Source organism: Ochotona princeps, chromosome 3, assembly GCF_030435755.1.
Source record: "Ochotona princeps isolate mOchPri1 chromosome 3, mOchPri1.hap1, whole genome shotgun sequence".
Classification (NCBI taxonomy): domain Eukaryota; kingdom Metazoa; phylum Chordata; class Mammalia; order Lagomorpha; family Ochotonidae; genus Ochotona; species Ochotona princeps.
Genome location: NC_080834.1, coordinates 3,066,989 through 3,080,909, shown reverse-complemented (window position 1 = coordinate 3,080,909; position 13,921 = coordinate 3,066,989). Strand labels below are relative to the sequence as shown.

At 48.8% G+C, this 13,921-nt stretch overlaps 1 protein-coding gene across 18 annotated transcripts in view; it reads left to right on the top strand.

Moving 5' to 3' along the window:
* Positions 1-11,369, top strand: part of TFDP2 (transcription factor Dp-2) — a 147,003-nt gene extending 135,634 nt beyond the window's left edge. For all 18 annotated transcript variants that reach the window (XM_058661370.1, XM_058661362.1, XM_058661364.1 and 15 more), the window contains 5 exons: positions 2,636-2,704; positions 3,903-4,054; positions 5,933-6,099; positions 9,933-10,038; positions 10,221-11,369. In XM_058661370.1, the coding sequence (XP_058517353.1) occupies positions 2,636-2,704; positions 3,903-4,054; positions 5,933-6,099; positions 9,933-10,038; positions 10,221-10,404 (678 nt within the window). In that variant the 3' untranslated portion in view covers positions 10,405-11,369. The remainder of the gene's footprint in view (positions 1-2,635; positions 2,705-3,902; positions 4,055-5,932; positions 6,100-9,932; positions 10,039-10,220) is intronic.
* The last annotated feature ends 2,552 nt before the right edge of the window (positions 11,370-13,921 follow it).

Sequence of the window (13,921 nt, the reverse complement as noted above, 5' to 3'; positions counted from 1 at the left end):
GCTTTCCCAGGCCACAGGCAGGGAGCTGAATGGGAAGTGGAGCTGCCGGGATTAGAACTGGCGCCCATATGGGATCCCGGGGTGTTCAAGACGAGGACTTTACCCGCTAGGCCACGCTGCCAGGCCCTCATTGTAGAATTTTAAAATTGAAGGAACAGCAGCACTGCCATATGGGGTTCATTTTGTAAGTGATGAAATGGAGTGATGGAAAAGCTAAATGACTTAACATGATTTTTACTGTTTCTTAGAGAACTTGATTTCGTGTTAATTCTGGGTGCTCTACTGGTGCGTATTTGATGAACCATGCTGTAAAAATTGCATCTTAGGAACTATTTGCTGCATGGCTCAGAAGAGAAGGATCAAGCTACGTGTTTATTTCTTATGTGCGATAGCTCTGAAAGCCTTTTGCTGTGGATGCTAGAGTTAGTGTCAACAGAATGGTATTTCATTTGTGTCTTTACAATAAAATAGAGTGTTCAACTCCCATGAATGTTGGCGTAAGAAGTACAAAATAGTCTTAGTTCTGTTAATTGTGTGTTCTGTAGAAATTCATCCCTAAGTGAGTACTTTCCCTGGCGTGGTTTTTCTCAGTGAGTTTACGCTCATGAGTACAGTACACTAAAGTGAAACACAGCTTTTAGAGCTAATTGAAGTCAGTTGGTTTGTTTTTCTCATTCCCTTTTCACTCCAAGAAAGCAAAAAATCAACTTGTCACTCTACTTGTGGTTGGGGGGACAAACCAGACTTTATCATCAAAAGTAGTGAGTTAATGTTATTCATATTCTTGTTTTTATTCCTCCTGATGTAATAGATTTTGAACACTGTTTTCATTTTGCTGATAAACTCAGCAAAGATGGGTTAGTGTCCACCCCGTCTACTCTGAGCTCAGTCACAGGGGACACCCTCCAGACCTGTCCTTCTGTCTGGGGCTCAAGGGGTGGGGTGGGGGGAAAGGCAGCCACTCCAAGAAGGAAGTGGGTCCAGATACTCTGAGAGGGGGGCTGTGGGGCTGGGTTCAAGGGGTGCTCTGCTGGAGAGCCCTCCCCACACCCATCACAAAGGAGATGTATGAGTGCAGGCTGCGGCTGGGCAGCCACAGGCCCTGGGTGAGCCAGCACGAGCCCTCTGACACCTGTTTGGTGCTGCCTCTAGGGGAGAATGGGCAGGGAGAGGTTCAATTTCGGTGGTTTTTGATGCTAGAAATGTCGGGAAGCTGTTGATAAAGTACAGAGAGCAAGGCTGATGGGACATGTTTTTCTGGGAAAGGAAAGGGGCCAGGTAGGAGAATGGGGACAGTCTGAGTTAAGGTGGAGACAGTGAGGTGAAATGTGGAATGGGTACAACATGGCCTTGAGGAACTGTCCACCGCTTTCCAAGTACAGAAGACCTCACGGGTGTTAACGCAGTGCTGAAATAGCTGGCGTGGAAGTGGTTAGTGGCGCCACTAAAAGGTCCCCAAAAGACCTGGGAACAAAATAAGAAATCATCAGGGTGGGGTAGGCCCAAGAAAAGGTATGTCATTTGATAGCTCCAAAGACAGAAGCGAGTTAGTTCAGCTTTTAACTGGGTTTTGGGGGAGGAGGAATTCTAGACCTGGGCAACACCCCATTCTGTCAAGCAGAGGAGCTGTGTGACTGGCTGGGCAGAACAAGGCTCTAGAAACCTGTGAGGAAGTGAAAGCACCCAGCACAAAGAGGGCCGGTCGCTTCAAATGACTTCTCCTTGTAAGCGCTGCCACACAGGGGCCTCTCTTACTGGGTCTGGGTGGAGACTCAGCTGTCACCTTACTCTCCTGATTTCCTGGAGGGTCACATCCAGGGCTTGGGTTCTCGCTGTCATGTGAAATGTCCCCACCAGTGACTCTGCTGTGACATGGTCTCTTGCCCAGTTCGGGAGCTCACTCTAAGCCAAGGGCCTCCTATAGATTTTACTGAACCCATGCCATTGAGTTTTGCTCAAGGGAAGAACTTGACATCTAGGAAGGTCAGGCCTTTTGATTTGTTGTAATTATCAAATGGAGAGAAAAATAGCCATTGTTTACAGCTGGGAAATCCGTCTACCGAGCAGGTTTCTTTCTGCATGACAGGCCTTCGATAGAGTAGATACGCTGGCTGTTAGCAGCTGTGCGCAGTGGTAAACTGTCATCTCCCATGAGGCCTTGCCTCACCCTGGCAGCAGTGAGGTAGCCAGACAGCAGTGGGGAGTCTCTGGAACAAGGTGGCTCATGCTGGGCCTGAGCTGTGGGAGTCTGGGCAGCTGCTCAGTCCTTCATATGTGGAATGGGTCAGAACCAACCTAGAGGTCTTTGTGCGAATGAGTTAAGCTAACGTGTGTGAAATGCTTAGTGACGTGCTTACGGCGGAGGAGATAAAAGCTAAGTGGGAGTTACTTTGATTGGAACTTGTTAATAACGGCAGGTGCTCAGGAAATGGTTGAATTTCATACCTGGTGATGGTTGTCTTAATTCTGTGGTGCCTGCTGTTTTCAACCCAAATCCGTGTTTCCCCAAAAAGGAAAAGGTTGAAACAGGTTGCATCTCTCTAATGGAAATCCCTGCCCTCTCAGAACAGGGACAGGACAAGTGAACCGTGCTTTGTGCTGCACGCATGTCTGTGTTGTTCTTTGCCCTGTGCAGATAGAGAAGCAGAGACGGATAGAACGCATCAAGCAGAAGCGGGCCCAGCTGCAAGAGCTGCTCCTCCAGGTAAGCATGCCGGGCCCCCTCTGTCCCGGCTGGTCGTCCACTCGCCTTCAGAGTGACTGTGTTCCCTAAATGGGGTATTGATGATCGTGTCGGGAGGAGCGCTGCCCTGCCTGACCCAGGCTGTGTCTTCAGGGGGTCCCATGGCTCCCTGACCCTGTGTGTGGCTCTCTGAGGAACACTGCACCCCTTACTTACAACAGAAACTGTCAGAGGTCTTGTTGTGTTTATCTTAGCCCTGGTTTAGAATATCAAAAAGCAAGGGTGGTTGAATTGTATGGGCTTTCAAAAGTAGAATAATCAAATCCGCTTGTAATACTTGGAATTCATGAAGATTTATAGAAATAACAAACTTAGAATGTCATGTTGTCTAAGGAAAGTCTGTCAACTAATAGAATCCCTGTACTTCTGCTTTTTGGATGACTGCCTGGAATTTGGATGAATCTTAAAAGTGTACTAGAGAGCCCAGTGTGGTAGCCTAGTAGCTGAAAGTCCTTACCTTGAATGTTCTGGGATCCCATATGGCACCAGTTCATATCCCGGCTGCTCTACCTCCCATCCAGCTCCCTCCCTGTGGCCTGGGAAAGCATTTGAGGGTAGCCCAAAGCCTTGGGACCCTGTGTCCATGTGGGAAACGTGGAAGAAACTCTGGATTTCTGGCTTCAGATCGGCTCAACTGCAGCCATCATGGCTACTTGGGGAGTGAATCAGCAGATAGAAGATCTGTGTCTCCCTCTCTCTGTACATCTGCCTTTCCAATAAAAATAGATAACAAATCTTTTAAAAAATTACTAACAAGTTACCAAATATCATTGCCAAAGTTTTTCTCACTGTATGTGTTGATTGTGGTGTGTTATGGTCTTCAATATTCTAAGTATTTTTCACTTTCTGAATTGGTCTATTTGAGGTTCTGTTTTGCTTTGTTACATCTTACTCATTTTCTCATGAGAAAGGTAGAAGACAGCCATGCTGAAGATCAGTGAGTGATGTGAGAGTGGGAAGGAGTAGGGCGTGGCAGCCACTGAGTCAGGGACTGTACATGTGGGATGGCCAGCAGTGCAGTGTGCTGGCGCCACAGGCGGCAGCTTGACATGCAGTGCCACAGCGTGAGCCCCATTCACTCTACTTTGTAAGATGCATTTAAATTCTGCCTCCTTCATCCACAGTACGTTACAGTACTCTCTCTCATTGATCATGACAGCAAATCGCTTTCAAAAACCTGGTGCAAAGAAATCGGCGCAATGAACAACAGAACCAGGGCCCTCCGGCTCAGAATTCCACCATTCAGCTGCCATTCATAATCATCAACACAAGCCGGAAGACCGTCATAGACTGCAGCATCTCCAGTGACAAGTGAGCAGAGGGCACGGGGTGTGAATGCGCAGGGCTGGCCTGCTGTGCGCATGCTCTCGCGAGTGAGCCCAGAAGTGCACCAGCTGCAGCCCTCGCTGCTGCCTTGGGGCATGTGTGGATCCCCTCCTGCAGCACAGGGACCCTCTTCCTGGAGGCTGAGCTGTTGCTCACTCCCCACGGTCCCCTGTCCTGGCCAGGCCTGGGTCTCAGCTGCGGTGAACTTTGTGCAGTGGACTGGAGCACTGCTCAGGCCCTGCAGCCAGGTAGGTTCAGGTTTATCTCATGCGGATGTGCCACGGTTGTTCACAGTGGACATGTCTCACATCAGCTTGAGGCATTCAAACAGCTGTTTTTGTTCTTTGTCATATCCCTGTGTGTTTCTGTTTATGAATGAATGGGCTTGGACGTGCTGTGTTTTTAGCATTAGGTTTTGTTTTGTACTTATTAAAATATACTTACTTATTTCTATTGGAAAGGCAGATTTACAGAGAGGAGAGGCAGAGAGCTCTTCTATCCACTGGTTCATTCCCCAGTGGCCACAACAGCGAAAGCTGAACCAATCCAAAGCCTCTTTCCCAGGGGGGTGCAGGGGCCAAAGACTTTTGGGTATCTTCTTCTTCTTTGGAAGTGGAGCAGTCAGGACTTGAACCAGCACCCGTATGGGATGCCAGTACTTACAAGTGGAAGATTAGCTTGCTAAGGCATTGTGCTAGCCCCCGTCTAAGATTGGGGTGATATTAACACTCCTCATAGCAAGTATGAAGAAGCACTTTTCAAAATGCAGATTTTATCTGTCATATATTTTGTTCCTTATGGAAAGACTCTCAGGCTACTGTTCCAGGAGAGAGGTAAAGGCCTGCCTGGACCCACGTGTGACTGGGGCCTCCCACCCTTCCTGCTCCAAAGCCCTGTTCTCAAGAACGCAGAGGAGGAATAGCAGAGCCTCTGTTCCATCTGGCCCGGCTGTGTGACTGAACTTGACTGTGCCTAGAAAGAGTCTGCCTGAATGTGAGCTGCTGTGAGCAAGCAATTGGCCCTCCAGGCTGGGATCCTTCTAGAATAACCAGGGCAGCCACTGCGTCTAAGGTGCGGGTGGGCGCCATGGCTATTTCAGGGCACCCAGTACTGTGGCTGCCTGGGAGCCGCAGCATCCCCCAGGCTTTTCCCACTAATCTGCAGCACTGTAGACGCTCCTGGCTGGATGTGGCCCATTGGCCACATAAGGCCTGGGAAATAATTTGGTCTGGCCTTGTTTTTTTCAAGGCCCCAACTGCTGATGGCAACACCTTGCTTATGCAGGCGCTGAGCGGCAGCAGCAGGTCTAGGCTGAAGGAGTTGGGTCTCTGCCCAGTCCCAGCCACTTTTAGGCATTGGTGGGGGCAAACCAGTGGGGGTGTGAGCATTCTCTTTCTTCCTCTCCCCTTGTCATAGATAAATAGATACATAAAATACGAGAAGGTGCTCTGCCTAACACTTGACTTTTGAAAATGGTATAAACATTTAAAAAAAATTTTTTTTTCTCAAAGCTTAACTAGCCAACTCACAGTCTAAATATCATTTGTTAACCTAGAAGGACTCTTGTGGCAAAGCTTTAGATCCCTTTGACAAGTACTAGATTTGGAACAGATTTTATCCCCTGCCTGCAACAGCTTCAGGACTAAAGTTTTGTGTCTCAGGAAAGTTATTTGAATTGGGAAGTGGTTGCTAAGAACACGCAGCACCATGACTCACTGTCCCCAAAGGCTAACAGCTTTTGGCCCTGTAGCTGAACTGCATGCAGGCCCTCATTGTCTTGTTTACAAAGCAGCCGTTACAGAACTGCTCAGCCCCGAAAGAGCAGCAGCAGCAGCCCAGTTACCGCCTGTGTTCCCTGTGTAGGTTTGAATACCTCTTTAATTTTGACAACGCCTTTGAGATTCACGATGACATAGAAGTGCTGAAGCGCATGGGCCTGTCCTTTGGCCTGGAGTCCGGCAAATGCTCCCTGGAGGACCTGAAACTTGCGAAATCTCTGGTGCCAAAGGCTCTAGAAGGCTATGTCACAGGTAAGTCAGCCTGAGGTTTGCGCGCCTGCTCCCACATTGCAAAGCCATGGCCGCTTAAACCCTGCCCCCCTGAGAAAACTGTAGTGCTCTAGAAGATTGTTCTTGGGTCACCCAAGAGAAACCTCTAACAGCTTAGGTAATACATTTTAGGACTTTACTGTGCCCCTCCCACCCCCAAAATTCGAATAAATAAGTTGTTTTCATTACTTTGGGAACTTCCACCTGTACTCATGGAACATGTGTTCTGTAATTCTGAATTGGCTGACTCATTACTAAATTTGGCTCTCTGCAGATAGCTTTATCTGTTATTCTCAGTTGCTAACCTTGAGCCTGGTTAGAGTGTTTTGTAAATGCCTGATGAAGGAGTTTTTAAAAAGTCTTAGTATCCTCTACACACCTCCAGAGTAACGTGGTAAAGTTTCAGTGCCAGAAAAACAGGACAGAACAAGGTGAACATGAATTCATATTTGTGTACAGTGCTGTGTGCTTTTCTTCAAGAAATACACATTGGGAAATTTTCTTTTATTTTCTAATTTCTTTTTCTAATTAATTTATTTTTTATTGATTACATTGCATTATATGACACAGTTTTATAGGCACTGGGTTTCCCCCGCACCCCTCCCTCCCCCATGGTGGATTCCTCCATCTTGTTGCATTACCACAGTTCAAATTCAGTTGAGGTTCTTTCATTGCAAGCATCTACCAAGCATAAAGTCCAGCATCTTACTGTCCAGAGAAGTTCAACGGTTTCTTGGGGAGACCATCTCTGGTCTGAAGGTAGAACTGGCAGAGTATCATTTCCGATCAATTAAAAGCCCCGACATTACATCAGTAACAATTTATAACGTTATGGAATTAGTGGACATGGTATTGAGTAACCAATCACATGGGGAAATTGAAAACAGTTTGTTACTAGGTTTTGCCTGCTTCTTACCTTTATATGAATGGAGTCATAGATACACTCTTTGGGGATTTGACTGTTTCACCCAACATGATGTTCTTTAAATAAGATCCATCCAAATAATTGCATGTAGCTGCAGTTGAGTTTTACTTGCATATAACACTGCCTTATGTGAATCAAGTGAAAGCACAGTTTACGTGTTCCTGTTATTGAAAACGAAACTTTTCATTTGGTGGTCATTTCCTAAGGCTAATCCAATAGTTGCTGTTTTGAATATTCCTGTATGTGTATCCTGGTGTCCAACCATGTGCAAGTGTGTAAGTTGAAACTGCTGGGTGCATCTTCAACTTGGCTAAACAATATTAGAATTTCACTTTGATATTTTACCAGATTTTACCTACAGAAAGTATCTGTCATGATGGATTTCATGTGGTGCAATCATACAGTCTGGTCTTCCCTGGATGGCTTCATTCACTTGGGTGTTTTCAGGTTTCATTCTTGCTGCATCCTCTATCGGTCAATTCTTCGTTATTTTTTTAAATTGCCAAATAGCATTGCATTGGGTGTAGGACCCACAGTTTGTTTATGCACTCACTCATCAGCTGGCAGACCTTGGGATTGCTCCCAGTCTGGGTTAGTCTGAGTGATGTTGCTGCAGACATATTTGTGTGAACAATTTTCAGTTCTGTGGGCATATGCCTGGAAAATGTCTTACTGCTTCCCATTTTATAATCCTACAAGCAGTATTTGGAGGTTCCAGTTTCTTCCTATACTTTCCAGCAGTTGCTTGGCGTGTCTCTTTCAGCATGCTGGTGGACGTAAAGTATCTTGCTACGCTTTGGGTGGCCTTGCCCTGCTGACATAGGGTGCGGAGTGTCTTTTCCTGTGTTTGGTGGAATGTCCTTGGAGATCTGTCTATTCAGATGAACATCCTCCTTTGGAGTTATTTAGTAGAAGCATGAGAACGGTTGAAGGTAGAAACACTGTGTTTGGGTATTCTGTTACTCAGATACTTTTCACTGAATCAGGTATCTTCATAACTGTCCTAGTTTCTGACAATATTATTTCACAAATGTAATTTGAGCTTATTAAACATTTTTTGCCTTTGTTTTCTCCTATTTCCTTCTTCATAGGTAAGCATTACCACCTAGAGTTTCACATCACTTCTTAAAAATATCTGTTAGTTGTAAGTTGTATGAACTACAAGCAGGAGGGTGGCTTTTATTTTGTCCACTGGCTTTGGCCCTTTGTTTAGCACATGAGAGTTTGTTAATCAGAGACCAGAGTCTCTGATTTCATTCTGAAACTGGTGCTGCAAACCTCCTGCAAATGTGACCCATGTCCTGCCTTGCTCCTTAGCCAACCTGGCACCACCTCACCCCTTCTCCCCACGCTCCCTGGCGTGGGGCCTGCTGGGTCCTGGCAGCCCAGCTGGTCTGGAAGTCCAGCGGGATCTGAAGAAAGGGCTGACTCAGTAAATCACCAGCGGTTCACTTGAGCTGATTCCCAGTGAAAAGGTTCGGCACAGGCCCTGTGGTTTGATCTCCACATGACCTCGCCTGCAGCCTGGGACGTGGAGCTCCTGGGTCCGTCAAAGCCAGAAGCATGCGCTTTCTGTCAGAGAGGCAGAGTGATTCTTGGGGGAGGAATGTGAGAGCCATTGTGTGGCTCTTAAGAAGTGCGGGGCCTTTTCATGTGCATTGTAAGAAGAAAAGGGAATGTGTTGTGATCACACACAAGTGAAGAACAGTGCTCTGGCAGGAAGATTCCAGAGTTACGAATTAATATTCAGCACCAAGCTCTGTTGTGATTTCATCTTCTTGTGTAAGCTTGTGATTTTTTTAAAGTGCTTCAAATCTGCTCCTCCTCTTTTAACGGAAGGCTGTTTTAACTGCTCTCCCCACCCCAGCTGCCTTCGACTATGAAGAAAACGGTTCAAAAGTGACACTAAAATTCCTGAAGTCACCAAGTCTGATTTTTACCCATATGGTTATGGCCTCAGAGTATCATTTCTTTTGGCACAGTAATCACAAAAATATTTAAATCAAGAGTCATAAAATGTTATTTGGGAGAATTACATTTTTCATGATATTGCTTGACCTTATAATTGTGTTCACTAAAGATTTTTACCAATTTCCTAATGACATCGTTTCTAGAAACTCTTTAATTCAGGAACTAGGGCTACTTCAGATCTTCTGTATTCCAGCTACTACCTTCTTGAAGCCGATCCTATAGATTGGAATGTACATATTAAGGAAAATTATAGTAGAAATAGATCAGTAGGAAAAGAACAATTTCTGTAGGATATAGGATTGCAAGGATACACTTAGTATGTTTGCTGTAGACAGAAGCCTCAAGTGTGTGTCACCCTCATTAAAAATATGACTGTACCGAAAAGCTCCCTGATGAAAAACATGACCTTTTCAATAAGAACTTGCCTGCATTATAAAGCAAGAGAGCACTGGGAGAAAGCTTGCTGGGAGAATAGATCTGTGATGACTCAACATAGCAGCGCTTCTCCAAGGGCCCTGGGGGTACCCCCCAGCCCCAGCAGGGGTCCTCCCCCCCAGGGGGCTTCGGAGGAGTTGGGTTTTTCCCTTTGGCCGCAGCAGCCCTTAGTGTCACGGTCCGGGCATTTGTATAATGAGTGAGGCCTGCAGAGGAGCCAGGGTATCCCTGGCACTGCTCTTTGGAGGCCCTGTCTGTCGTTATTTCCATCCAAATTCTCTTTCCCAGTGATAGCTGCCCTCCTATCCCATTATTCCTGTTTTGTTCTGGACTTTTTTTTTTTTTTATCCTTGCAGAGGAATGAAGAAGACTGGGTTCTTTTGAGGGGGGCGGGATGGTCCCTGACCTTCACAAGGGCCTCCCCCTGTTGCTCCCCCCATCATGGTTACTCCAGCACCTTCATGTTCTTCTGTTCCTCCTTCAGACATCTCCACAGGCCCTTCTTGGGTAAATCGAGGACTGCTGCTGAACTCCACCCAGTCTGTGTCCACTTTAGACCTGACCCCTGGGGCCACCTTACCACAGTCAAGGTAAGCATTTTGTCACAGTTGTGAGAGGCAGTCCACCCCAAGAAGTCCCAACCCCAAGAAGGCTTCCCCGTGGCAGCCCTTGCTGGTGCCATCCCCTTCCTGTACGGCACCACCCCTGCCTACCCTGCTCCCCACCACGCACAGACCCTTCATAAACCTGTGTGTTTCTCATTATTTGCCAGTGTGAGCCAGGTCTTGTGCTTGGACGCCGAAGTGGCCTTGGCAACTGGGCAGCTGCTCGGCCCCCACAGTCACCAGTCCAGCAGCGCTGCCTCCCACTGCTCCGAGTCCCGAGGGGAGACCCCCTGCTCATTCAATGATGATGATGATGAAGACGACGAGGAAGACTCCTCCTCGCCCGAATAAAGGCAGAAGAGCCTGAGCTTTCACCTGCGACGCTCCTGTGTGTGTTTTTAGTGCGAACTCTTATTTTTGAGATGACTGCTGCAGCCTTTGGCTTGGCACCGTGTGTGCGGCTACAGCTCAAGAAACACAATAAGCGAATCACACCGAGGCCAGGATGATGGAACAGCGTTGACTGGCAGCTAGATCTGCAACCCACAGCCCAAAGCGGTGGCTGCCTGCGCAGGCAGGGCACCGGTGCAGGGGCAGACCCTGCAGAACTGGCTGGTGTAGTGAGCACCTCACTTCCGGGAGGGACTTTTTTTATGCCCCCTCTCCGACCCCTGGCCTTGGGAATCATTCTCCAAGCTGAGCTTGCTCCTGGGAGCCATTGCTGCCACCTCTTTTGTTTTTTTCGCTTCTTTCTCCATGGCCCACCCACGGCAGGAGGGCTGGGGGTGTTTCCGGCTGGGGTGCAGACAACAGTCCCCCGTGGCCTCAGGCACACAGGTTTGACTACTGGGCTGGGGAGAATCTTGTTGAGGTGCTTCGTGCCTCTGCAGCCTTAGAACAGCTTCTAGAACAGAGTGTGTGCTGCTACTTCAGTGCTTAAGTGACATTTAGCATAATTTATAGTGGAAGCAGTTGACCATGATTAGCCAATGCGTTGGTGCGTAGAGTTGAACTAGGGCTACTTCTGCAGCCAAAATAGGACTAGCGTCTCCACGTGTGTTACGTACTGCCAGACGGCCTTCCGCCAGCGTTCTGAAGCCAGAGTTTGCCGCGGCGAGAAGCCCTCTCTGTGGTTTTCAGTCAGAGCTCTTCCGCTCCTACAAATGCTTCGTTTAAGACAAAACTAAAGAAACACGTCCGTGAGCGGATCGCTTGCCTGTAGTCCCCTGCAGTAACTGTGAGGTTTCAGCCAGTGTGCAGTTTGTGAGAATGAACCAAATGTCATTACCTTTGTCTTAAAGTCAATTTCCAGAATATGAACAGCCATGTTTTCTTGTACATGTGACTTTCTCTCCCTCCCCCACCCCCATGTCATTCATCACAGTGACCTTACTAGATTCAGTCCCGGTGCAATTGCATTGGGAAGCCACCTGGTGTTTGGGCGAGGAATGCTGAGCCCTCTAGGGCCCTGGCAGGGAGGTGGTGTGAGGCAAAGAGCGCTCTTCGCCAACGACACCAAGGGGGCACTGGTGTAGCTCTGCTCCTGGCTGCTGCCAGGTCCTGGTGTGAACGCCTTGGGAAGGGGCAGCCGATGGTGGGAAGATGACCTCTCAGACTTGAACTGGAGTCAGGGATTTCCTGGAGATGGTGTAGGTGTGTGCATGGGCCTAGCACCAAGTTTGACCCAGATGGGCTCTTGCCCGAAAGCAAGGGGTGGGCGTAGGCTCTACCCCTGCTGTGCCTTTGCAGAGTTCTGCCATTATACCCCCAGGGATGTGCAGGTGGGAGCTGGTAACGTTTATTGAGTCTGTGTGCACTTACCTGGCACGTTGGAGACAAAATTGCTTTCTGGTGGAAAGGAGGCTTAGTGCAGACTCAGTGTCCATGCGCAGCCTGGAGGAGGGCAGCAGCAGTCAGCGGCCCGCCTAGGCCGAGGTTCCCAGGCCACCGCAGCACCGTCTGCAGCACCGGGCCACCTGGCAACCGACTGCTTCTGACTGCTGCCTTCTAGCCCAGCACGATGCCACTAACCGCAGGCTTTCCCATCCCCATGCTTACAGGGGTCCAGGAGCCACAGCATCATTTGTCCTTTCCTGGCCATTAAACATTGAGCTGTGGCCCTGTTTCTGAACTGTGAGGCCCTTGGGACGATAGCTGTAACGATACTACCACCACCACACAGGCGCACACACACACAGCACAGGCAGAGCTCTTACTGCGGTCCTCAGGGGGCACCCCCCCGCCGTCTGCCAGTTAGCCAGTTAGCTAGGCTGCTGAAGTGCAGCAACATGACACCCAGCACGGGCCTCTGGTCAGGGCCACCAGAGGCTTGCAGCTCAGGGGTTCCACCCCGCCGTGGAAGTGCTCACACACTGCAGAGTGAGACCTCCATCCTTAGGGGTATGTGGGGGCTGCCAGCAAGGAAACCCCACCTGGTGCAAACCCCAGGGAAGGTTTAGAGAGGCTCCCAGGGCTCATGGTCCTTGCCTTCGAGGAAGCTGCGGTCAGCACATCCAGATCCCTGTGCTCTGCAAACCACTCACTTGGCCTCCTGCCCTGCCCAGCGCCCTTGTGGTAGCACTGCCTGTCCTGACCACACCTGACAAGAGGAGCCTGTCTGTTTTCAGGGGCCCTTTAAATGCCTGTCTCCCTCCCTCCCTAGCAAAACAGCCTGTCCATGTGTAACAAGTCTGTGACACAGACCATGGATGTGGACTGCCTTCCCAGAGAGCATTGAGTAGGCAGGGCGTGCACAACAGGTGCAAACATCGCCTGGCTGAGTGAGCGCTATGAAGCGTGCCAGGGCTGGGGCTGTGCATTGGGTAGAACACTGAGGGGCGTGCCCTTGCCCAGCTCACCTGGAGAAAAAGGTGCTCTGCAATGGCATTTCGGTTGCCCCAGGCTGTGGGAAGTGCCAGTATGAAGGGGCATGGGGCAAAGCTGCTTTGGTCTGTGAAGGCCCTATGACCTTGGGTCTTAGCTTGGTGCAAAGACAGTCTAAAAAGCCCGCTCTGTCCCCTATAATGTGCGCCGCCGGAAATTGCTGCCAGGTCCCTGGAGCCCACTGTTGCAGGGGCGGGTGTTCATTTTGAAGTCTGTTAAAGAGTTTTGAAGATTTGAAAACACCAAGTTTGGTTACTAGCAGGATGCTTAAGCTAAGAATCCAATAAACCCTGTCAGTTCTCATGGTTCATTTCATTGCCTTGTCAAGCTTACACAGCAATACCGTAAGCTGTGGATGGTGTTTTTATTTGACTTCTAGGTTCCTGGCTCTCTAAGGGTCCGGTTTGGCTCTAGTCAAAGATAGTCAACATTTGAGCTAGCTTGAGTGAAGCTAAGGAAACAGCTACCCAAGTAGTTCAACCACTCTGCACCCTAACTACTGAAGACTGTGAAGGTGAACCTTTTGAAACCCACAATGCTATCCAGGAGCCTGACCACATGGGCAATGACGCTCAAAAATACATCTCCCAGCACCACCACAGCCCATGCTTGCACTTAGCCAAATGCTGACCCACACAAGGGCACAGGTGTTGCTCAAGGTTTTACCTTTGAGACAAAAAATGGATGCCCATCTGAGTTACCGCTTTGCTCAGGAAAACAGCCCCCTTAGCTTAACCATCTTTGAGGTCCAACTTCCCCGTATATATATGCTAAGGGAGGAGAAATGGGAGACACTAATCTCCCCTACTGTGGCCGTGTCCCTGGGTCCGTCCCCATCTGGGTGGAGACTTAGGTAGTGTACGGTGTTCCTCGCCACGTTCAAATGGAAGATGACATGGCGTATTGCCATGCACCTGATCTCGCACAGAGTGGCTTCCTGTGACCTTCATGGGAAAGGCCTACTGCATTCAGTGCCGCCCTCGCT